Source organism: Thalassophryne amazonica, chromosome 5, assembly GCF_902500255.1.
Source record: "Thalassophryne amazonica chromosome 5, fThaAma1.1, whole genome shotgun sequence".
Lineage (NCBI taxonomy): Eukaryota > Metazoa > Chordata > Actinopteri > Batrachoidiformes > Batrachoididae > Thalassophryne > Thalassophryne amazonica.
In genome coordinates this window covers 102479660-102506071 of record NC_047107.1, presented here as the reverse complement: position 1 = coordinate 102506071, position 26412 = coordinate 102479660, and the positions used below count along the sequence as shown (strand labels likewise).

At 39.1% G+C, this 26412-nt stretch overlaps 1 protein-coding gene across 1 annotated transcript in view; it reads right to left on the bottom strand.

The window, feature by feature from the left end:
- Positions 1–1020: 1020 nt before the first annotated feature.
- LOC117509990 (cyclin-O) overlaps positions 1021–26412 on the bottom strand; it is a 29955-nt gene continuing 4563 nt past the window's right edge. Inside the window, exons 2-4 of the mRNA XM_034169599.1 lie at positions 22187–22672; positions 1760–1945; positions 1021–1671 (exon numbers count right to left, since the gene is read on the bottom strand). Of these exons, the coding sequence (XP_034025490.1) occupies positions 1021–1671; positions 1760–1945; positions 22187–22672 (1323 nt within the window). The remainder of the gene's footprint in view (positions 1672–1759; positions 1946–22186; positions 22673–26412) is intronic.

Sequence of the window (26412 nt, the reverse complement as noted above, 5' to 3'; positions counted from 1 at the left end):
AACAGAAGACGGTGACCACCTGGGGACTCAGGACTTGGCGGCTCCGGTGTTCTTCAGGCCGTTGGTGGTGGAAGCTGTGTGGGTCCCAGCTCTCCGATCGCCAGAGGTCTCCTATCTTCGAGTCTGCCCGCACGTCACCTTGTGTTTAATTGGCATTCTCTTTGTCTGTATCCAGTTGTGCGTTTCACAACATTAAATTGTTACTCTTTGTCTTATCCATTGTCCGTTCATTTGCGCCCCCTGTTGCGGGTCCGTGTTACGACACCTTCCCAACACTTTGGTTTACTTGTTGACTCTCATTGTGTTATTATGACGCCGCCCATTCGCTCCCCTCGGGATGCAAACTCATGATCTCTGGCATGGAAGTCGAACTCTCTAACCAGAAGGCTAAAACCCAGGGCTCTGGCCTTGTGACCAGAGAATTCTTTTGAGCTGTTGAGAGTGAGGTTTACTAACTAACTACATATGCACAGCGACACCTGCTGGCCTCCGTTACATAAACTCAATTAAAATGAGTGAATGGAATACACTGGAAATACATTACCAACACTTAAATGCCCCAAATCTTTAAACGCACTTAAAGGAACTGAGTTGTTATGACAACAATTCATTTTTGAGTTAGTTTAATTCATGGAAATAAGTGACTATAACGTTTTTCAAAGTTTGAGTTACATTAACTTAATTATTGTATTAGAGTGTTCAGTTTAACAGTGTACATAATCAAAAGCTCCATTACAGACATATGTATATTTACTTGTACATTTATATCATGGTGTGTAGAGTGTGCAGGGTATGCATCAGCCCTCTGATGTCTTTCATTTTGTTTTTTGTCATTATCGTATAAATGTTTCTATAAATGTTTCTAATTGACACTTGCATCTTTCATATAATTTGACACTAAAATTAAGATTGTGGGTTCATAGGTTCCTGGGATACAGCATAAGCACACACATAAGAACAAACAGGTCTAATTCAGGTCAAGCATTATTTTTGCTGAGTGCAGTGGCACATCTCGTATCATCACATCACCACTTCCAAAATGTCCTGGTTTAGTGTCACCAACAGTTTCAGGTTCTCTCTGCATTCCTCAGTCAGATTATGGTCATAACCCTCTTGATCCACAGACAGAAAATGGCAGTTCTCTTCCAGTGAGCCGAGTTCAGGTCTCTGTAGGGTTTCGGCTGGTTGATTACTGCCTCCCAGTGAATCCTTACTTATGCTTAGTTCCACAAAACTGTCCCACTGGTCGTCCTTTGCCTGGATCAGCTCAGGCACAGGCCTTTTCGGTTTGTCAAGCCCTTGTTGGGTTTTCACTAACTCAATGGCCAGCATCAGGGCACAGCTGGCAGTCAGAGATGGAAGGTACTTATTAAAAGCATAGTCTGCTAAACTCAACTCGCACACCCTTTTGGCAAGTCTGCTGCACTGCCTGGAAATCTGGGTGTTTGAACTCTTCAGTGTGGACTCTTGTCCACCTGTATTTGCACTCTCAAGCTGAGCAGCCTCCATGCAGTTTGTGTAGTAGTCCAGAAAAAAGGCCAGCGTGGGGGCCGCAAGGCAGAAGTTAAGACGGATGAGGATGAAACACTCCAGGTTGCAGAGCTGCTCCTTGGTGAAAGCATCGCAGCACAGTGACAAGAGATGGCTGATCGACGGGGAGCAAACCTCCACCTGGGTGAGATAGACAAACAGGAAGAGTTGTTACAACACAACAGACACATGCGGTCTGTAATTCAAGCAAAACTGCACTTCAGTGTACCTGTTTACTAGCAAGGAGAAGCGTGGTGACACCCAGTAGTTGGAAGCAGTCAGCAGCCAGAGGTGTGGATGCCAGAAATCGGTCCATGATGTTGATGGAAAGGCAGCAGCATTCAAAGGACAAGTGCAAATGTTTGTGCACTGGGATGAGCCAGCTGACGAGCTTACAACGTGACTCTGCATCCAACTACAGGCAGAACACACAGAGCTGATTACCACAGGGATGCAGCAGATAGAAGAGTATAAGGAACATACTGCTGTATGTTAGATATGGTGTTTGCTGTCAAGCTAAACAGAAAGGAGTCTCCATGGACTATGATGTTGCATATGATATTGTTATCTATAGTGGAAGTAGGGAAGAGGCTGAGATGAGATTGGAGAGGTGAAGGTATGCTCTGGAGAGAAGGGGAATGTGTCTTAGGAATTTGGTCAATTTGCACATAAAGTGTGCATGAAGCAGAAATCCTGTGCAAAAGTGTAAAATCATAGCTGCCTCGTACACCTGTTGCTACAACTATTTGTGAAGACCAGCGACTGAAAGACAAAGTGTGTGCTGTGCAAACCCATCAAACCCTCTTGTGGCAGGTGTCGGCCAAATTCCAGGTGACACGCATGAACATATAACACCGCTCGCATGGCACTTAGAATTATTAACCCGACTACAGTCTGCAGACAATCACTGTCGAGCTGGATGTGAAATTTGTCTAAATGCCCCACAAGTGTGGCTTTGCAAGCACACACTGACATGTCGGTGTGTGTGCTGAACTGACAGGAGGCGTGGCCGCCAACAGAAGCGGCTGTGGAGATCTGTGGATCTGGATGTCCCAGCTGGACAACACGTACCGTGTTTTGACAGACATGAACTAACAACTGCCCACTGTGATGTGTGTGTGTCTGCTTGCTGTTCTTACGTGGACATAAATAAAAACATATATCGCTGTGGCGATGGGCTGCAGCGAGCGAGCGTGTGCACAGCGTGGACACTGACAGGCTGCTCCCAGGTTGAAACAGACCATCAGATCAGAACACGCAGCGGGCGATTGGAGTGTCACACCACCCACGTGAGCTCTGTTCCACATGACGTGGTGTCAGTCCTGCGGCGCGGCGTCCACAACACATGAGTGTCGGGCAGAACGCGCGCGCAGCCGGCTGGATGCACTGGACCAGTAGATGTGGACATGAGATGAGTGAACTGCTTCATCATTCATGTAATTTCATGACCATGGGTCATCTACATGGGTCATAACAGATGGATCATATTTGTATATATGTATTGCCCACTTGATAAATGCTGTGTTTTTATATGGTGTGCATTTTTTTTAATACGTCCATGTCCTTCCAGATATGAGGCAGTTTCCAGCAGCTTTCACAGGACAGTGATTGTAGCTCAGTGATAATGTTTCTGATTGGTAATCAGAGCTTTTGGCATGGGTTCGATTCCCATAGGTGGCATGTAATTTTTATTTTTTTTATTTTCACAGCAGCTGTGTGATGTGTAACCACATCCCTGAGGGACCCCACTTGTTACCCTCAGTGATGCTGATTTGTTCCCATTTATGTTAACACACCGTTTTATTATTAATGTATTATTACTGTTTATATTACAATATTCAACACATTTGTCTCACTAGATGACATAACTAAGACAGTTAAGAGTATCACTCCCTCTTTGTCTTGTTGGTTCAATTATGTGCTGACTAAAAATAGGACATTTACATATCTTGTCAAAAAATACCTGAGAGAAAGACATACTACAGTCATTCACATAATTATCTTTTCAGTTGATATTATGTAAATTAAAATCACCATTAATCAAAACTCTACCATTACTCAATTTTGCAGCTGGTTCTAATTGCTCGATCAGTCGTTCCTTCAGTGTTTCCTCACTGTCACCTTTTCAATATCCAAGTAAATTATCAGGAAATTTGTCACGTTTTAACCATAAAATATCTTTTCACATAATTCAGCATAAAAATGGTCCTTAACATAAAACATCACCCCTCCCCAAACTTCATTAGTATCCTTCCTAAAAATATTAAAAACAGGTAGATTAATTAAACCATCATCAGTTTCTGGTTTCAACCACATTTCAGTACCGAAAATTACATCCAGTCTTACTTCATTTACTTTAGCTTTGAATTCATCCACCTTATTAAAATGCTCTCAAAATTTGTAGCAATACATTTTAAAGTGCTTTTGTTGATGTAACCATTTTGCGAGAGTCCTTGGACTGGCTCATAAATGGCTACTGCCTTTTGATATGTGCCCATGTCCTACATAGTCTCTCGTTGCCATGTCTGGCATGTGGCGACCTCAAAGTTGCGAATTATTAGGTTGTTTTCGCCATTTTCTCTTCTTCATTTCAATTCGTTCCTAGCTGCTTGATTGCATTCACGCTGTGCCCTTGTCAAGTTAGGGTTGATGTAGTTTTTCTTCCATCCAGGGGGCCACTTTCGAAGGCTACTGGCATTATCAAGCAGCCTCTTTCTCACATCAGAGCGGCATAGTTTGATACACAGCATAGGAGGCTTTGCATCATCTCTCTTAGCACCTATTTGAAAGGTGCTTTAAAAGTCTGCTTCTTTGATTTCAAGATCTTTGCTTGCCTGTTTCAGCTCCGACAACTTCTTTAGGTCATGTTCTTTTCATTCCACTGGGGTTGTATCTCTCATCTCACAATCCTCTACTTCCACATCTTGGTGGACAACAATATTGAGATTGTGTTTATCCTACTCAGTCTTTTCTTCCGTGTACTTCATAACTTGATGCTCTATCAGCTTCTCTATATTTCTGGCATCTTCCAGTACTGCCAAACGTTGTCTAACGTCAACCATCTCACTGTTGGGGAGGTGATGGTCTCGTGGTTAAGCATTGGGCTTTAGACTAGAGGATCCTCGGTTCAAACCCCAGCCAGACCGGAAAATCACTAAGGGCCCTAGGGCAAGTTCCTTAATCCCCAGTTGCTCCTGGTGTGTAGTGAATACCTTGCATGGCAGCACCCTTACATCAGAGTGTGGGTGTGAATAGGTGAGGCGTAATTGGAAAGCACTTTGAGCTTCTTATGCAGATGGAAAGTGCTATATAAATGCAGTCCATTTTCTGTTTTTAGGGGGTTTCATGACATTTCTGTTGCACCTTTGACAAAACCACCCCACAACGTCCATTAGACCATATATGATAAGAGTTTCCTACTTGGGAATGTTCATGTTACAGTAAGGGTCGAGGTATGAAACTACTGTTTCCACACATTTACCACATGAAGCATCACCACCGGGGAAGCTTTGTGAGTCATCGTCACTCTGTTCACTCTGTTCCAAGAGAAGCTCGACCTTGCATATTTATATCGACGTTGCTTCTGTCCGTGCTCAAACCCCGTCATCGCCACTCATGCTAAAGCTCAGTGAAGGTGATCCCCCACCCACATAAAAAATCCAAGCAAACACACTGAGTGGTTAGTGCTTCATTTGTGCTGTTAAAATTTTCGTTTGGGCTGCTATAGTTTCCGAGATATTAAAGTTTATTTTTTAGGTCATTCAGAGGTCATCATCCCCCTATATTGCTCCAAAATGACCCAGACTAGTCTACTTTTTTAGTGCTTTGTTTGTGCTGTTTTGTGCTGTTAAAATTTTCATTTGTGCTGCTATAGTTTCTGAGATATTCTTTTATTTTTGCGTGATGACAGCGGGCACATGCACATGCGAGTGTGCAGTGTTGCCAACTACTCAGTAACAAAAGTAGCTACTGACGGTCCTAAAATTTGCTAAATAACATCATCATCTAATTTGCATATTATTTGCAAAGTATGATGCCATAACAGATACTGTAAAAAAACATTGTGGGAGAGACCATTTAACACATTATCAACCTTTTAATATTGTTTGGTAAATTCCATATTCATAAATGTAGCATATTGAAAAGGAATTTACACAGACTTCTGGCTGAATCTGAACAATATATAAGCAGTATTAAGCTTATAGACTCTCCCAAATGTCAAAAAAACTGTCATGCCCTTTAAAGGAATTTTTTCAAGAGACTTAATGTTAAAGAGTCACTTTACTTTTGTTAATACTGTGAATGTTATTGTGGCCTTGTCCTTTGTTTACTGTCAATGTATTTGTTGAAATAAAGTCGCACATACATGTCAACCCCTTTGAGGGTCCACCTGTATAACCAAGTGAGAAAATCCATAAAATCAACACAATCCTTATAACCTCCAAATCGCACCAAAATCAGTTTTATTACAGTACACACAACCGCATAGCGGTTTCAAATAACTGGGTTTTTGTCCACATATTATGAGTTGCCACAATAACATTATCAATCAATCAATTTTTTTTATATAGCGCCAAATCACAACAAACAGTTGCCCCAAGGCGCTTTATATTGTAAGGCAAGGCCATACAATAATTATGTAAAACCCCAACGGTCAAAACGACCCCCTGTGAGCACGCACTTGGCTACAGTGGGAAGGAAAAACTCCCTTTTAACAGGAAGAAACCTCCAGCAGAACCAGGCTCAGGGAGGGGCAGTCTTCTGCTGGGACTGGTTGGGGCTGAGGGAGAGAACCAGGAAAAAGACATGCTGTGGAGGGGAGCAGAGATCGATCACTAATGATTAAATGCAGAGTGGTGCATACAGAGCAAAAAGAGAAAGAAACAGTGCATCATGGGAACCCCCCAGCAGTCTACGTCTATAGCAGCATAACTAAGGGATGGTTCAGGGTCACCTGATCCAGCCCTAACTATAAGCTTTAGCAAAAAGGAAAGTTTTAAGCCTAATCTTAAAAGTAGAGAGGGTGTCTGTCTCCCTGATCTGAATTGGGAGCTGGTTCCACAGGAGAGGAGCCTGAAAGCTGAAGGCTCTGCCTCCCATTCTACTCTTACAAACCCTAGGAACTACAAGTAAGCCTGCAGTCTGAGAGCGAAGCGCTCTATTGGGGTGATATGGTACTACGAGGTCCCTAAGATAAGATGGGACCTGATTATTCAAAACCTTATAAGTAAGAAGAAGAATTTTAAATTCTATTCTAGAATTAACAGGAAGCCAATGAAGAGAGGCCAATATGGGTGAGATATGCTCTCTCCTTCTAGTCCCCGTCAGTACTCTAGCTGCAGCATTTTGAATTAACTGAAGGCTTTTTAGGGAACTTTTAGGACAACCTGATAATAATGAATTACAATAGTCCAGCCTAGAGGAAATAAATGCATGAATTAGTTTTTCAGCATCACTCTGAGACAAGACCTTTTTGATTTTAGAGATATTGCGTAAATGCAAAAAAGCAGTCCTACATATTTGTTTAATATGCGCTTTGAATGACATATCCTGATCAAAAATGACTCCAAGATTTCTCACAGTATTACTAGAGGTCAGGGTAATGCCATCCAGAGTAAGGATCTGGTTAGACACCATGTTTCTAAGATTTGTGGGGCCAAGTACAATAACTTCAGTTTTATCTGAGTTTAAAAGCAGGAAATTAGAGGTCATCCATGTCTTTATGTCTGTAAGACAATCCTGCAGTTTAACTAATTGGTGTGTGTCCTCTGGCTTCATGGATAGATAAAGCTGGGTATCATCTGCGTAACAATGAAAATTTAAGCAATACCGTCTAATAATACTGCCTAAGGGAAGCATGTATAAAGTGAATAAAATTGGTCCTAGCACAGAACCTTGTGGAACTCCATAATTAACTTTAGTCTGTGAAGAAGATTCCCCATTTACATGAACAAACTGTAATCTATTAGACAAATATGATTCAAACCACCGCAGCGCAGTGCCTTTAATACCTATGACATGCTCTAATCTCTGTAATAAAATTTTATGGTCAACAGTATCAAAAGCAGCACTGAGGTCCAACAGAACAAGCACAGAGATAAGTACACTGTCCGAAGCCATAAGAAGATAATTTGTAACCTTCACTAATGCTGTTTCTGTACTATGATGAATTCTAAAACCTGACTGAAACTCTTCAAATAGACCATTCCTCTGCAGGTGATCAGTTAACTGTTTTACAACTACCCTCTCAAGAATCTTTGAGAGAAGAGGAAGGTTGGAAATTGGCCTATAATTAGCTAAGATAGCTGGGTCAAGTGATGGCTTTTTAAGTAATGGTTTAATTACTGCCACCTTAAAGGCCTGTGGTACATAACCAACTAACAAAGATAGATTGATCATATTTAAGATTGAAGCATTAAATAATGGTAGGACTTCCTTGAGCAGCCTGGCAGGAATGGGGTCCAATAAACATGCCGATGGTTTGGACGAAGCAACCAATGAAAATAACTCAGACAGAACAACCGGAGAGAAAGAGTCTAACCAAATACCGGCATCACTGAAAGCAGCCAAAGATAACGATACATCTTTGGGATGGTTATGAGTAATTTTTTCTCTAATAGTCAAAATTTTGTTAGCAAAGAAAGTCATGAAGTCATTACTAGTTAAAGTTAATGGAATACTCAGCTCAATAGAGCTCTGACTCTTTGTCAGCCTAGCTACAGTGCTGAAAAGAAACCTGAGGTTATTCTTATTTTCTTCAATTAGTGATGAGTAGAAAGATGTCCTAGCTTTACGGAGGGCTTTTTATAGAGCAACAAACTCTTTTTCCAGGCTAAGTGAAGATCTTCTAAGTTAGTGAGACGCCATTTCCTCTCCAACTTACGGGTTATCTGCTTTAAGCTACGAGTTTGTGAGTTATACCACGGAGTCAGACACTTCTGATTTAAAGCTCTCTTTTTCAGAGGAGCTACAGCATCCAAAGTTGTCTTCAAAGAGGATGTAAAACTATTGACGAGATACTCTAACTCCCTTACAGAGTTTAGGTAGCTACTCTGCTCTGTGTTGGTATATGACATTAGAGAACATAACGAAGGAATCATATCCTTAAACCTAGTTACAGCGCTTTCTGAAAGACTTCTAGTGTAATGAAACTTATTCCCCACTGCTGGGTAGTCCATCAGGGTAAATGTAAATGTTATTAAAAAATGATCAGACAGAAGGGAGTTTTCAGGGAATACTGTTAAATCTTCTATTTCCATACCATAAGTCAGAACAAGATCTAAGATATGATTAAAGTGGTGGGTGGACTCATTTACTTTTTGAGCAAAGCCGATAGAGTCTAATAATAGATTAAATGCAGTGTTGAGGCTGTCATTCTCAGCATCTGTGTGGATATTAAAATCTCCCACTATAATTATCTTATCTGAGCTAAGCACTAAGTCAGACAAAAGGTCTGAAAATTCACAGAGAAACTCACAGTAACGACCAGGTGGACGATAGATAATAACAAACAAAACTGGTTTTTGGGACTTCCAATTTGGATGGACAAGACTAAGAGACAAGCTTTCAAATGAATTAAAGCTCTGTCTAGGTTTTTGATTAATTAATAAGCTGGAATGGAAGATTGCTGCTAATCCTCCGCCACGGCCTGTGCTACGAGCATTCTGACAGTTAGTGTGACTCGGGGGTGTTGACTCATTTAAACTAACATATTCATCCTGCTGTAACCAGGTTTCTGTTAGGCAGAATAAATCAATACGTTGATCAATTATTATATCATTTACCAACAGGGACTTAGAAGAGAGAGACCTAATGTTTAATAGACCACATTTAACTGTTTTAGTCTGTGGTGCAATTGAAGGTGCTATATTATTTTTTCTTTTTGAATTTTTATGCTTAAATAGATTTTTGCTGGTTATTGGTGGTCTGGGAGCAGGCACCGTCTCTACGGGGATGGGGTAATGAGGGGATGGCAGGGGGAGAGAAGCTGCAGAGAGGTGTATAAGACCACAGCTCTGCCTCCTGGTCCCAATGCCAAGTTGGCCGCACCTCCATTCAGTAGACAGGGAGGTGGTGCCGGCTGCACAGCAGACACAAGGGCAGTGTGAGTGGCCCGCTGCGGCGTTTACTGAGCCCGCAGACTCAGTAAGCGCATTGGAGGCAGTGAGAGCAAGGTGTTGGAGAAGAATGTCGCCGCTGATCTGAGCATGCACAGCTGTATCTCGCATTCATTGCAGCTTACTTTTGGATGTTGAAACCAGGATGTGTATAACAGTAACATTACTAACAGATAAAAATCAATTTCAATGCGGGATCGGACTGAAGGTGCGAGCGCTCTGTTATCTCTTATGTCACTGCAATGTCCCGGATGTACAAACAGTTTTCACGGAGGGTTTTAGCTGCAAATTTGTCATTTTAAACGAAGATTCTCCACTGAATTACAAATTCGGGCTTGCAGATTTACTTTACTGCATTCATAAAGGTCTTATAAATACATCAGCTATTTCTTTCTGAGAGCTGACCACATTTATTTCAATGCAGGTCTACTTTAAACATAGCAGACACACGGATGATCTGGAATTTTGTTTTGGCAAGTTTTCAAGGTGAATGTGAATTTCAAGCAAAATGTAAACAGAAGCTTTTTTTTCAACCTTAATTTACAAAAACTCTCGATGGGAGACATCAAAGTTTAAAAAAAAAAATTACAAGACAGGTCTGCGGTGTTTGCACAGGCACAGTGCGAGAGGTTGGACGCTTGTAGTGCTTCAGCAGCGGGATACCCTCCAGTTTACCTATCTCCGCACCAGGCCAGATGGCAAGCTGTTCAGCCTGTCCTGATTCAAAGTAAAGAACAAAGTCTGCGAGGTTCTCATCAGAGACATGCTTTTCACTGACGACACTGCCCTCATAGCACACTCCAAGAACAGTTGCAGCACCTCATGGACAGCTTCTCAAGTGCCAATTAGGGATTTGTTCTGACAATCAGCCTGAAAAAGACCAACGTGATGGCTCAGGGCGTTGACCCTGCCCCACGAATCAGCATCAGTGACTATGAGTTGCAGGTGGTCCAGGAGTTCACTTACCTTGGTTCCACTGTGACTGACAACCTCTCCATGGACCCTGAGATTGGCAGACAGATCAAGTGAGCATCGATCACCTTTGCCAGACTATTAAAGCGTGCATGGGAAAACCGCAAGCTGACAGTGCACACCAAGGCTGCCATCTACAGGGCCTGTGTCTTCAGTGCCTTGCTCTATGGCAGTGAGTCTTGGATCCTGTACTCCAGGTAAGAGCGGAGACTCAACACTTTCCACATGCGCTGCTAGCGGCGCATCCTGGACATCAAGTGGTCAGACAGGGTGACCAACAAATGAGATGCTCACCCGCGCTGGACTCTCCAGTCTTTACACACTGCTTCGACAGTGCCGTCTCCGCTGGCTCAGATATGATTCCCGTATGCCTGATGGGAGGATCCCAAAAGATCTGCTCTATGGCAAGCTTGCCGTGCACAGGGATGCTCCATCTGTGCTTCAAGGATGCATGCAAATGAGACATGAAGGCGCTTGAGTTGAACCCCAACAACTGGGAGCAGGTTGCCGTAGATAGAGACAAGTGGAGGAAGGAGTTGCACCAGGGTCTCCAGACTGGCGAAACTAAACTCCAGCTGGCAGCCACTGACAAGCATGCTCGTCGCAAGCTTTGCCAGGCTACATGCCCCAGTGATCTGACAACCTTCAAGCGCAGCCACTGTGGCAGAGACTGCCACTCCCGTATCAGTCTCAACAGCCATACCAGGAGCTGCTTCAGCTCCAATTGACACCATATAGACCCTTACCAGGCGCATTTCCATGGTCTTCTGAGACTGAAGGATGCCAGAGAGACTCTTCGATTCGTGCACAACCAACATCTGGCAGAGGATTTCTTGATGGTTGCCTTATCAGTCACCTATTATGCTATCACACTGTGCATTATGATATGGCATTTTTACGGCAAAAATCAGCACAAATGAAGCACTAAAAAAGTAAAACAGTCTGGTTCATTTTGGAGAAGTCTGGGAGGATGATGCCGTCATCACAAAAATAAAACTCGTAATATCTCAGAATCTATAGCAGCAAAAATGAAAATTATAATGGCACAAATCTGCACAAGGGTGATTCTTTAACTACGGGCACTATTGGCCTTGTAAATGTAATTTCCACCACACCATTGCCTTACAATATAAAGCGCCTTGGGGCAACTGTTTGTTGTGATTTGGCGCTATATACATAGCTGATGTCACTGTTTATCTCCATAGGAACTACCCAAACAATCTTTCATACAAACTGTTTAAAGGGACATTACAGTGTTGTGGTGGAAATTACGGCAATAGTGTGGGACAACTACATTTTGTTTAAAAAAATCACAACAGTTGTATGACATTGAATACCCCAATTATGTTTTGATTATTTTACTGATATTTTATTCAGAGATATTTTAAAACATTAGAAAAACGTTTTTTTACCATTCATTTTTATCATTGAAGATCAAGTCTGGGTGTGGGACAAGCACAAAATGGCAATATTTGCATATAATGATGCTGAAAAAAGGTGAAAAAGTCATCATAGACTACTAGAACAAATTACTTAAAACACTTTCATTGTAAAGATAACTATAAAAGTGTGAAATTTCCCCTTTTTTTTCTGTTTTTCATACAATATGATCAAAGGTCATAATAAGTGCCCGTAGTCTAAGAATCACCCACAAACGAAGCACTAACCACTCAGTGTGTTTGCTTTGCTTTTTTTATATATATATATGGGTGGGGGATCAGCTGCACTGAGCTTTAGCATGAGTAGCGATGACAGGATTGGAGCCCGGACAGAAGCAACGTCGATACAAATACGCAAGGTAGAGCTTCTCTTGGCTTGCACAGTGAACAGAGTGACGATGACTCACAAAGCTTCCCCGATTTGGAGGATGTGCGGTGACGCTTCATGTGGTAAATGTGTGGAAACAAGTACGGGAGGAGTCGAGAATGTGAGGTTTGTCTGCAGTAGTTTCATACCTCGACCCTTGCTGTAACATGAATGTTCCCAAGCAGGAAGCTCTTATCAAATATGGTCTAATGGACGTTGTGAGGTGGTTTTGTAAAAGGTGCGACAGAAATGTCATGAAAACCCCTACCGACAGTAAATGGACTGCATTTATATAGCACTTTCCATCTGCATCAGAAGCTCAAAGTGCTTTCCAATTATGCCTCACCCATTCACACTCACACTCTGATGTCACAATCCAGTCTCATGACAGTTTGTGGGACTGGGTTAAGAAATGTACATTAATCTATGGGTTCGTGACCGGGGTACGAAAATGGGGCGTTTTTATTTTTTTGTAACGGGGGCATGAATTCATTCTGTGATGGGCACAAAATGTGGGGTGAAAGGAGAAGTCTGGGGGGGGGGGGGTGTCATGGTTAACGTTTGAGGGGTAAACACTTACGCTACGGTTATAGTTAGATTTAGGAGAAGGGAAAGCTTAAAATAGCAAAATTTAAAAAATGCGTTATGAAAAAAAAATGTGAGAGTGGGCTGGATGTCAGGGTGCTGCCATGCAACGCGCACACGACACACCACAGGCAACTGGGCATTACAGACCTTGCCCAAGAGCCCTTAGTGATTTTCCAGTCTGGCTGGGTTTTGAACCGAGGATGCTCTAGTCTAAAGCCCAATGCTTAACCACTAGACCATCACCTCCCCAGCAGTGAGTTGGCTGATGTTAAACAACGTTTGACAGCACTGAAAGATGCCAGAAATATAGAGAAGCTGATAGAGCGTCAAGTTATGAAGTACATGGAAGAAACGTCTGAACTGGATAAACATAGTCTCAATATTGTTGTCGATGGTATTCCTGAGCAATTAGAACAAGCTGCAAAATTGAGTAATGGTAGAGTTTTGATTAATGGTGATTTTAATTTACCTAATATCAACTGGAAAGATAATTATGTGAATGACTGTAGTATGTCTTTCTCTCAGGCATTTTTTGACAAGATAAATGTCTTATTTTTAGTCAGCACATAACTGAACCAACAAGACAAAGAGGGAGTGATACTCTTAACTGTCTTAGGTATGTCATCTGAGTCAAATGTGTTGAATATTCCAATATAAACAGTAATAATAGTAGTAGTAATAATAATAATAATATAAACAGTGTGTTAGCATAAATGGGAACAAGTCATCATCACTGAGGGTAACACGTTTCTGTGAATTGTTCTGTAATTTATGTCTGTAGCATGGCCCAAGCAGAGGGTCACCCCTTTAAGTCTGGTGTGCTTGAGGTTTCTTCCTCAGAGGGAATTTTTCCTTACCACTGTTGTTCTGGGGGTTAGTAAGGTTAGACCTTACTTGTGTGAAGTGCCTTGAGCCAACTCTGTTGTGATTTGGCGCTATATAAATGAAAATAAATAAAATAAATTAAAAAAGTGGGGTCCCTCAGGGATCAGTCCTAGGGCCTATTTTGTTCCTAGTCTTTGTTAATGACTTATCAGGTGTTCTTTCAGCAGAGAGTAAAATGTTTGCGGATGACACCAAATTGTTTCACCCCATATTGTCATTAGTTGATTACAGCTGTATTAACAGTGACTTATATAAACTATTAGATTGGTCAAATGAATGGCTACTCAGGTTTAATAGTGAAAAATGTAAAGTAATGCATTTTGGTGCATAGAATCCTTATTATGAGTGTGGAGATAAAACTGACACTGTTATGGAAGAAAAAGTTTTAGGCATTTTGTTTACCAATAAGTTATTATTCTCTAAGCACATAATTCAGTGGCAAAAGCTAATTGAGTGCTCGGTCTTCAGGATTCAACACATATTAGTGGAAATACCCTGGATTTGGTTCTCGCACGTGGTATTCCTGTCACAAATATTTACATCATGCCTCTTGCATCAGTGGTTTCTGATCACTCACTTATTAGGTTTACAGTTTCACTGCAGTGTTTAGTGGAACAATAACCTTATTTATCATTGTGGCAACACATTAACTGCTCAACTATGACTGAACTCGAAGCTAGACTACCTGATATCTTAGCATCATGTTTGGAAAATGCCAAATCATTAGACAGTCTTGTGGACAGTTTAAAATCAACATGATTGCTCCAAAACTACACTCTACATGATTGCTCAACCTATATTAAACCACGCCCCCCCCAAAACACAGTCACCTTGGTTCAGTGATTACTTGCGTGACCTCAAGCATAAGGCTAGAGGTTTAGAACGAAAAAGGTGTAGTTCAAAATTAGAAGTATTCCACCTGAGTGGAGTGATGCTATTTAGACTATAAGCATGCACTACTGCTACAAAGCGGACCTATTACTCTGATTTGATCAACAAAAGCAAGCACAACTCAACGTTCATGTTCGACACAGACGGTGGCAACACTTATACATGGACAACCACCTTTAAGTCGCTCTCCTTTTACAGCACAAGATTTTTTAGATTAGTTTGAGAAGAAAAAAGACAACATTAGGTTAAACATATCCCAGCATGCCTTAACCCAGCCACGACACCTGCTATCAAGGTGGGGTGCCATCACTGAGGTATTTCCTGGATTTACAGAATTTGATAGTATCTCAATAGGCATGCTGACAGAACTTGTAATGCCTACAAAAACCACAACCTGCTTATTTGCTGCTGAGGTGTGGCTCCATACAGAAATGACTGTGGGTGTCTTCTTCTGTAAGCCTCCCATCCTGTACACCAACATGAACTCCCCAAATTTCCTGAATATTGGTATTGTCAAGTGTGTCAGTAGCATGGCCCAAGCAGGGGGTCACCCCTTTAAGTCTGGTGTGCTTGAGGTTTCTTCCTCAAATCATCAGAGGGAGTTTTTCCTTACCACTGTCACCTGTGTGCTTGCTCTAGAGGCTCTCATGTGTTTCTTTCCAAATCATGTCCACTCAACTGAATTTACCCCAGGTGGACTCCAGTAAAGCTGTAGAAATATCTTAAGGATGAAGAGTGTCAACAGGATTCACCTCAGCTCAATTTTAAGCTTCATGGCAAAAGCTGTTAATACTTATATGTTTTTAATTTTAATAAATTTTCAATATTCTCAAAAAAAACTTTTTTCACTTTGTCATTATGGGGTATTGTGTGCAAAACTTTGAGAGGAAAAAAATGAATTTCATGCATTTTGGAAAATGAAGAGCACTGTGAATACTTTCTGGATGCACTGTATGTGTAGACAGGTGTCTTTCCAAATCATGTCCAATCAACTGAATTTACCCCAGGTGGACTCCAAATAAGCTCTAGACACTTCTCAAGTGGAAACAGGATAAATGTGAGCTTAATTTTGAACTTCATGTCAAAGGCTGTGAATACTTATGCACATGTGACTTCTTATTTTATTTTTATTTTTTAATAAATTAAAAAAAAACTTTTCACATTGTCGTTATGGGGTATTGTTTGTAGAATTTGAGGGAAGAAATAAATTTCATCCATTTTGGAATAGGGTTGTAACATAAAAAAAAAATAAAAAATAAAAAACGGAAAAAGTGAAGCGCTGTGACTACTTTCCGGATGCACTGTATATTTACTTTAACATCATGAGGTGTAGAGTGTTGGAACACCATGAACACTCTATCTATGTAGCTGTGGGAAGTGCGGGTGCTGTAGCCACCCCTGCTGTAAAAATATGACAAAAATGACAAAATAATAAAATAAATGAATAAATGTATTAAAATGTTTAAAATTGTTTCCCTGTTGTCATTTACATAAAAAAAGACAGTTTGATTAAGTGTTTGAGAATAATTAGTAGTTTGTTGCAACACTTGCTTGCCTTTTTTGTAGTGTGCATTGATTTGTTGGTGATGATAATGTGTGCGTGCATATGCTTGATGTTTGTGCCCTGTCACAGAGTAGGGGATGCAAGATTTAAATGGACTATATCATTTATTTTATTTTATCTTTTTTGCCATACTGTGTGTAGTCTTGTTTTTTATTTATTTATTTTGCCATCATATTGTGTGTATTTATTTATTTGTTTATTTACTTGTTAATTTTGCCATCATACTGTTTGGTCTTATTATTTATTTATTTATTGCCATCCTACTGGTGTAGTCTTATTTATTTTATTTATTTATTTTGCCATCCTACTGTGTGTAGTCTTATTTATTTATTTATTTATTTATTTTGCCATCCTACTGTGTGTATTCTTATTTATTATTTTGCCATCATACTGTGTGTAGTTTATTATTTATTTATTTGCCATCCTACTGTGTATTCTTATTTATTTTGCCATCATACGTGTGTATTCTTATTTATTTATTTATTTTGCCATCCTACTGTGTGTATTCTTATTTATTTATTTTGCCATCCTACTGTGTGTATTCTTATTTATTTTGCCATCCTACTGTGTGTATTCTTATTTATTTATTTTGCCATCATACTGTGTGTATTCTTATTTATTTATTTATTTATTTTGCCATCCTACTGTGTGTAGTCTTATTTATTTATTTTTTTGCCATCCTACTGTGTATTCTTATTTATTTATTTATTTTGCCATCCTACTGTGTGTAGTCTTATTTATGTATTTATTTTGCCATCCTACTGTGTGTAGTCTTATTTATTTATTTATTTATTTTGCCATCCTACTGTGTGTATTCTTATTTATTTATTTATTTTGCCATCCTACTGTGTGGTCTTATATTTATTTTTGCCATCCTACTGTGTGTAGTCTTATTTATTTATTTATTTTCCCATCATACTGTGTATTCTTATTTATTTATTTATTTTGCCATCATACTGTGTAGTCTTATTTATTATTTATTTTCCCATCATACTGTGTGTAGTCTTATTTATTTATTTGCCATCATTCTGTGTAGTCTTATTTATTTATTTTTTCCCATCCTACTGTGTGTAGTCTTATTTATTTATTTATTTATTTTGCCATCATACTGTGTAGTCTTATTTATTTATTTATTTATTTATTTATTTTTGCCATCCTACTGTGTGTATTCTTATTTATTTATTTATTTATTTTGCCATCATACTGTGTAGTCTTATTTATTTATTTATTTTGCCATCCTACTGTGTGTATTCTTATTTATTTATTTATTTATTTTGCCATCCTACTGTGTATTCTTATTTATTTATTTTGCCATCATACTGTGTAGTCTTATTTATTTATTTATTTTCCCATCATACTGTGTGTAGTCTTATTTATTTATTTTGCCATCATTCTGTGTAGTCTTATTTATTATTTATTTCCCATCCTACTGTGTGTAGTCTTATTTATTTATTTATTTATTTTGCCATCATACTGTGTAGTCTTATTTATTTATTTATTTATTTATTTATTTTGCCATCCTACTGTGTGTATTCTTATTTATTTATTTTGCCATCATTCTGTGTGGTCTTATTATTTATTTATTTATTTATTTTGCCATCCTACTGTGTTATTCTTATTTATTTATTTATTTGCCATCCTACTTGTGTGGTCTTATTATTTATTATTTTGCCATCATACTGTGTATTCTTATTATTTATTTATTTTGCCATCCTACTGTGTGTATTCTTATTTATTTATTTTGCCATCCTACTGTGTGGTCTTATTTATTTATTTATTTTGCCATCCTACTGTGTGTATTCTTATTTATTTATTTTGCCATCATACTGTGTGTAGTCTTATTTATTTATTTATTTTCCCATCATACTGTGTATTCTTATTATTTATTATTTTGCCATCATACTGTGTAGTCTTATTTATTTATTTATTTTCCCATCATACTGTGTGTAGTCTTATTTATTTATTTTGCCATCATTCTGTGTAGTCTTATTTATTTATTTATTTTCCCATCCTACTGTGTGTAGTCTTATTTATTTATTTTGCCATCCTACTGTGTAGTCTATTATTTATTATTTATTTATTTATTTATTTTGCCATCCTACTGTGTGTATTCTTATTTATTTATTATTTATTTTGCCATCATACTGTGTAGTCTTATTATTTATTTTTTATTTATTTATTATTTGCCATCCTACTGTGTATTCTTATTTATTTATTTATTTATTTTGCCCCTACTGTGTGTATTCTTATTTATTATTTATTTATTTTGCCATCATACTGTGTAGTCTTATTTATTTATTTATTTATTTATTTATTTTGCCATCCTACTGTGTATTCTTATTTATTTATTATTTATTTTCCCATCATACTGTGTATTCTTATTTATTTATTTATTTATTTTCCCATCATACTGTGTAGTCTTATTATTTATTATTTTCCCATCATACTGTGTGTAGTCTTATTTATTTATTTTGCCATCATTCTGTGTAGTCTTATTTATTTATTTATTTTCCCATCCTACTGTGTGTAGTCTTATTTTTTATTTATATTTGCCATCATACTGTGTAGTCTTATTTATTTATTTATTTATTTTGCCATCCTACTGTGTGTATTCTTATTTATTTATTTATTTATTTTGCCATCATACTGTGTAGTCTTATTTATTTATTTATTTATTTATTTATTTTGCCATCCTACTGTGTGTATTCTATTTATTTATTATTATTTTGCCATCATACTGTGTAGTTTATTTATTTATTTATTTATTTATTTATTTTGCCATCCTACTGTGTGTATTCTTATATTATTTATTTTGCCATCATACTGTGTGTAGTCTTATTTATTTATTTATTTATTTTGCCATCCTACTGTGTGTATTCTTATTTATTTATTTTGCCATCATACTGTGTGTATTCTTTATTTATTTATTTTGCCATCCTACTGTGTATTTATTTATTTATTATTTATTTTGCCATCCTACTGTGTGTAGTCTTATTTATTTATTTTGCCATCCTACTGTGTGTATTCTATTTTTTATTTATTTATTTTGCCATCCTACTGTGTAGTCTTATTTATTTATTTGCCATCCTTCTGTGTGTCTTATTTATTATTTATTTTGCCATCATACTGTGTGTATCCTTATATTTATTTATTTTGCCATCATACTGTGTGTAGTCGTATTTATTATTATTTTCCCATCATTCTGTGGTCTTATATTATTTATTTATTTTGCCATACTGTGTAGTCTTATTTATTTATTTATTTTCCCATCATACTGTGATTCTTATTTATTTATTTATTTTGCCATCCTACTGTGTGTAGTCTTATTTATTTATTTTCCCATCATACTGTGTATTCTTATTTATTTATTTATTTTGCCATCATACTGTGTAGTCTTATTTATTTATTTATTTTCCCATCATACTGTGTGTAGTCTTATTTATTTATTTTGCCATCATTCTGTGTAGTCTTATTTATTTATTTATTTTGCCATCATACTGTGTAGTCTTATTTATTTATTTTGCCATCATTCTGTGTAGTCTTATTTATTTATTTATTTTCCCATCATACTGTGTAGTCTTATTTATTTATTTATTTTGCCATCATACTGTGTAGTCTTATTTATTTATTTATTTTCCCATCATACTGTGTGTAGTCTTATTTATTTATTTTCCCATCATAGTGTATTCTTATTTATTTATTTATTTTGCCATCCTACTGTGTGTAGTCTTATTTATTTATTTTCCCATCATAGTGTATTCTTATTTATTTATTTTGCCATCCTACTGTGTGTAGTCTTATTTATTTATTTATTTTCCCATCCTACTGTGTGTATTCTTATTTATTTATTATTGCCATCATACTGTGTGTATTCTTATTTATTTATTTATTTTGCCATCATACTGTGTATTCTTATTTATTATTTATTTTGGTCCATCCTACTGTGTGTATTCCTTATTATTTATTTATTTTGTCATCCTACTGTGTGTAGTCTTATTTATTTATTTCCCATCATGCTGTATTCTTATTTATTTATTTATTTGTCATCCTACTGTGTGTAGTCTTATTTATTTATTTATTTTCCCATCATGCTGTATTCTTATTTATTTATTTATTTTGTCATCCTACTGTGTGTAGTCTTATTTATTTATTTATTTTGTCATCCTACTGTGTGTAGTCTTATTTATTTATTTATTTTGCCATCCTACTGTGTGTATTCTTATTTATTTATTTATTTTCCCATCATGCTGTATTCTTATTTATTTATTTATTTTGTCATCCTACTGTGTGTAGTCTTATTTATTTATTTTCCCATCATGCTGTATTCTTATTTATTTATTTATTTTGTCATCCTACTGATGTGTAGTCTTATTTATTTATTTATTTTCCCATCATGCTGTATTCTTATTTATTTATTTATTTTGTCATCCTACTGTGTGTAGTCTTATTTATTTATTTATTTTGCCATCCTACTGTGTAGTCTTATTTATTTATTTTCCCATCATACTGTGTATTCTTATTTATTTATTTATTTTGTCATCCTACTGTGTGTAGTCTTATTTATTTAGTTTGCCATCCTACTGTGTGTGTGTGTGTGTGTGTTCTTATTTATTTTGCCATCCTACTGTGTTCTTATTTATTTATTTTGCCGTCCTACTGTGTTCTTATTTATTTATTTTTGCCGTCCTACTGTGTGTGTGTGTGTGTGTTCTTAGTTATTTTTGCCATCCTACTGTGTTCTTATTTATTTATTTTGCCGTCCTACTGTGTTCTATTATTTATTTATTTGCCGTCCTACTGTGCGTGTGTGTGTGTGCTGTGCGTGTGTGTGTGGTGTGTGTGTGTGTGTGGTGTGTCTTTTATTTTGCCATCCTACTGTGTTCTTATTTATTTATTTTGCCGTCCTACTGTGTTCTTATTTATTTATTTTGCCGTCCTACTGTGTGTGTGTGTGTGTGTGTGTGTGTGTGTTCTTATTTATTTTGCCATCCTACTGTGTTCTTATTTATTTATTTTGCCGTCCTACTGTGTTCTTATTTATTATTTTGCCGTCCTAGTGTGTGTGTGGTGTGTGTGTGTGGTGTGTGTGTGTGTGTGTGTGTGTGTGTGTGTGTGTGTTCTTATTTATTTATTTTGCCATCCTACTGTGTTCTTATTTATTTATTTTGCCGTCCTACTGTGTTCTTATTTATTTATTTTGCCGTCCTACTGTGTGTAGTCTTATTTATTTAGTTTGCCATCCTACTGTGTGTGTGTGTGTGTGTGTGTGTGTGTGTGTGTGTGTGTGTGGTGTGTGTGTGTGTGTGTGTGTGTGTGTGTGTGTGTGTGTGTGTGTGTAGTCTTATTTATTTATTTTGCCATCATACTGTGTGTAGTCTTATTTATTTAGTTTGCCATCCTACTGTGTGTGTGTGTGTGTGTGTGTGTGTGTGTGGTGTGTGTGTGGTGTGTGTGTGTGTGTGTGTGTGTGTGTGTGTGTTCTTATTTATTTTGCCATCCTACTGTGTTCTTATTTATTTATTTTGCCGTCCTACTGTGTGTGTGTGTGTGTGTGTGTGTGTGTGTGTGTGTGTGTGTGTGTGTGTGTGTGTGTGTGTGTGTGTGTGTGTGTGTGTGTGTAGTCTTATTTATTTATTTTGCCATCATACTGTGTGTAGTCTTATTTATTTATTTAGATGTGTTCTTGTCAGCACAGCGGGACCCCCCACTCCAGCACCCCCAATCCAAATCATCTTCTCACGGCCCTGCTGCACACGCTGAGATCAAGACTTTGGTTATCCTACTATACTACTATTGTATTAATAATCATATAAAGAGTGTTTTCTTGTCCTACTTGTGGCTGGTGAGCTAAGCTTTGACACGGGTGAAACAGCGCCTCCTTTTCCCTCTGGATCTTGTAGCCGATGTCCCCGTACTGCAGGTACCAGGTGGACACTTGTCCTGCAGGACTCTCCGGCTCTTCGTGGAGCAGGGACGAAGCTGCCCCAGCTTGAGAACAATTCGAGGACACTTCCCATCCTAAATCCTCCTCGATCCCTGAATCACACAACCTGGGCATGATTTTCTGCTTCCTCTGTCGCTCCTGAGCCGATTCCAGAATGTGCACTTGGTCCGTCTCCGTTTGTGGACTCTTTCGGAGCCGCTGTGACCGCCGTCCACCCGTGTCTGGCTGGTCCACGTGGTACTGCGGTCTGATGACAGGAGGAGCAGCTGGGACTCTGGTGACGTCACCTTTCCCGGGGTCTTCCCCGCTCCTGATGATTTGGTTCCGCCCCTCAGGGCCTCCCACGAAGATCCAAACAGTCTTGATTTTGAATCGCTACAGCTAGGGGAGAGCGGGGTCGACTGTCACATTGGGTCTTACTCCCTCAATCTTGAGGTTAGAATATTTTTTTATTTTATTTTAATGCAAGACAAAGGTTTTCACATTGAAAAATGCGTTTTCAGTGTTACCAATTTTGAACAATGAAAAGTTATATATACGAGGTCTGTCAATAAAGTAACGGTCCTTTTTATTTTTTTCAAAAACTATATGGATTTCATTCATATGTTTTTACGTCAGACATGCTTGAACCCTCGTGCGCATGCGTGAGTTTTTCCACGCCTGTCGGTGACGTCATTCGCCTGTGAGCACTCCTTGTGGGAGGAGTCGTCCAGCCCCTCGTCGGAATTCCTTTGTCTGAGAAGTTGCTGAGAGACTGGCGCGTTGTTTGATCAAAATTTTTTCTAAACCTGTGAGACACATCGAAGTGGACATGGTTCGAAAAATTAAGCTGGTTTTCAGTGAAAATTTTAACAGCTGATGAGAGATTTTGAGGTGATTCTGTCGCTTTAAGGACTTTTCACGGTGCGAGACGTCGCTCAGCGCTCTCAGCCGCCGTCGTCAGCCTGTTCAAGCTGAAAATCTCCACATTTCAGGCTCTATTGATCCAGGACGTCGTGAGAGAACAGAGAAGTTTCAGAAGAAGTCGGTTTCAGCATTTTATCCGGATATTCCACTGTTAAAGGAGATTTTTTTAATGAAAGACGTGCGGACGGGTCCGCGCGTCGGGACGCAGCCGACGCGGTGCGGCAGCACAGGAGAAACACCTCCGTGTTGATAACCATTTGTAAAATCCAGGTGGCTTTTGATGGCTTTCAGTGGAGTGAGTATATGAGAAATTGTTTAACAGCTGGACATGTTCCAACTTGTCCTCAAGGCTTCCAATGGAGGTGTTTTTCCTGTGGCGGAGCGTTGTGCCGGCTGCGTCCCGACGCGCAGACCCGTCCGCACGTCTTTCATTAAAAAAATCTCCTTTAACAGTGGAATATCCAGATAAAATGCTGAAACCGACTTCTTCTGAAACTTCTCTGTTCTCTCACGACGTCCTGGATCAATAGAGCCTGAAATGTGGAGGTTTTCAGCTTGAAACAGGCTGATGACGCCGCCTGAGAGCGCTGAGCGACGTCTCGCACCGTGAAAAGTCCTTAAAGCGACAGAATCACCTCAAAATCTCTCATCAGCCGTTAAAATTTTCACTGAAAACCAGGTTAATTTTTCGAACCGTGTCCACTTCGATGTGTCTCACAGGTTTAGAAAAAATTTTGATCAAACAAAGCGCCAGTCTCTCAGCAACTTCTCAGACAAAGGAATTCCGACGAGGGGCTGGACGACTCCTCCCACAAGGAGTGCTCACAGGCGAATGACGTCACCGACAGGCGTGGAAAAACTCACGCATGCGCACGAGGGTTCAAGCATGTCAAGCATGGCACTCTTGCTTGCCTCTACTGGTGGTTGGCTCTCACTGCGGTATTGTATCACTTCCTGTTCCGGAGCACAGCAGTGTTTTTCTGTATCTGTTAGCTGTTTAATCTGCGCAGTTAGATTGATCTAGTTATCTAGATTACGATTTGTTTCCCAGTGTAATCTTTACGTGCCTTAACTAAAGCACTCATTCTGCTGAATCACCTCTAAATTATTTACACATTATTCACTTTGCGTGTTTTTAGGAATCCGCTAGCTTAGCGTAGCTACTAGCTCTTAGCCGATTTAGCATGGCGGCTTCTCCTGTCTATCCCGCACTTTTCTGCTCTGGGTGTGAAATGTTTAGTTATTCCTCGGCCTCCTTTAGCAGTAATGGTACTTGTAATAAGTGTAGCTATTCGTAGCTTTGGAGGCCAGGCTGGGCGAATTGGAGACTCGGCTCCGCACCGTGGAAAATTCTACAGCTAGCCAGGCCCCTGTAGTCGGTGCGGACCAAGGTAGCTTAGCCGCCGTTAGTTCCCCCCTGGCAGATCCCGAGCAGCCGGGAAAGCAGGCTGACTGGGTGACTGTGAGGAGGAAGCGTAGCCCTAAACAGAAGCCCCGTGTACACCGCCAACCCGTTCACATTTCTAACCGTTTTTCCCCACTCGACGACACACCCGCCGAGGATCAAACTCTGGTTATTGGCGACTCTGTTTGAGAAATGTGAAGTTAGCGACACCAGCAACCATAGTCAATTGTCTTCCGGGGGCCAGAGCAGGCGACATTGAAGGAAATTTGAAACTGCTGGTTAAGGCTAAGCGTAAATTTGGTAAGATTGTAATTCACGTCGGCAGTAATGACACCCGGTTACGCCAATCGGAGGTCACTAAAATTAACATTAAATCGGTGTGTAACTTTGCAAAAACAATGTCGGACTCTGTAGTTTTCTCTGGGCCCCTCCCCAATCAGACCGGGAGTGACATGTTTAGCCGCATGTTCTCCTTGAATTGCTGGCTGTCTGAGTGGTGTCCAAAAAATGAGGTGGGCTTCATAGATAATTGGCAAAGCTTCTGGGGAAAACCTGGTCTTGTTAGGAGAGACGGCATCCATCCCACTTTGGATGGAGCAGCTCTCATTTCTAGAAATCTGGCTAATTTTCTTAAATCCTCCAAACCGTGACTATCCAGGGTTGGGACCAGGAAGCAGAGTTGTAGTCTTACACACCTCTCTGCAGCTTCTCTCCCCCTGCCATCCCCTCATTACCCCATCCCCGTAGAGACGGTGCCTGCTCCCAGACTACCAATAACCAGCAAAAATCTATTTAAGCATAAAAAATTCAAAAAGAAAAAATAATATAGCACCTTCAACTGCACCACAGACTAAAACAGTTAAATGTGGTCTATTAAACATTAGGTCTCTCTCTTCTAAGTCCCTGTTGGTAAATGATATAATAATTGATCAACATATTGATTTATTCTGCCTAACAGAAACCTGGTTACAGCAGGATGAATATGTTAGTTTAAATGAGTCAACACCCCCGAGTCACACTAACTGTCAGAATGCTCGTAGCACGGGCCGGGGCGGTGGATTAGCAGCAATCTTCCATTCCAGCTTATTAATTAATCAAAAACCCAGACAGAGCTTTAATTCATTTGAAAGCTTGTCTCTTGGTCTTGTCCATCCAAATTGGAAGTCCCAAAAACCAGTTTTGTTTGTTATTGTCTATCGTCCACCTGGTCGTTACTGTGAGTTTCTCTGTGAATTTTCGGACCTTTTGTCTGACTTAGTGCTTAGCTCAGATAAGATAATTATAGTGGGCGATTTTAACATCCACACAGATGCTGAGAATGACAGCCTCAACACTGCATTAATCTATTATTAGACTCTATTGGCTTTGCTCAAAAAGTAAATGAGTCCACCCACCACTTTAATCATATCTTAGATCTTGTTCTGACTTATGGTATGGAAATAGAAGACTTAACAGTATTCCCTGAAAACTCCCTTCTGTCTGATCATTTTTTAATAACATTACATTTACTCTGATGGACTACCCAGCAGTAGGGAATAAGTTTCATTACACTAGAAGTCTTTCAGAAAGCGCTGTAACTAGGTTTAAGGATATGATTCCTTCTTTATGTTCTCTAATGCCATATAACAACACAGTGCAGAGTAGCTACCTAAACTCTGTAAGGGAGATAGAGTATCTCGTCAATAGTTTTACATCCTCATTGAAGACAACTTTGGATGCTGTAGCTCCTCTGAAAAAGAGAGCTTTAAATCAGAAGTGTCTGACTCCATGGTATAACTCTCAAACTCGTAGCTTAAAGCAGATA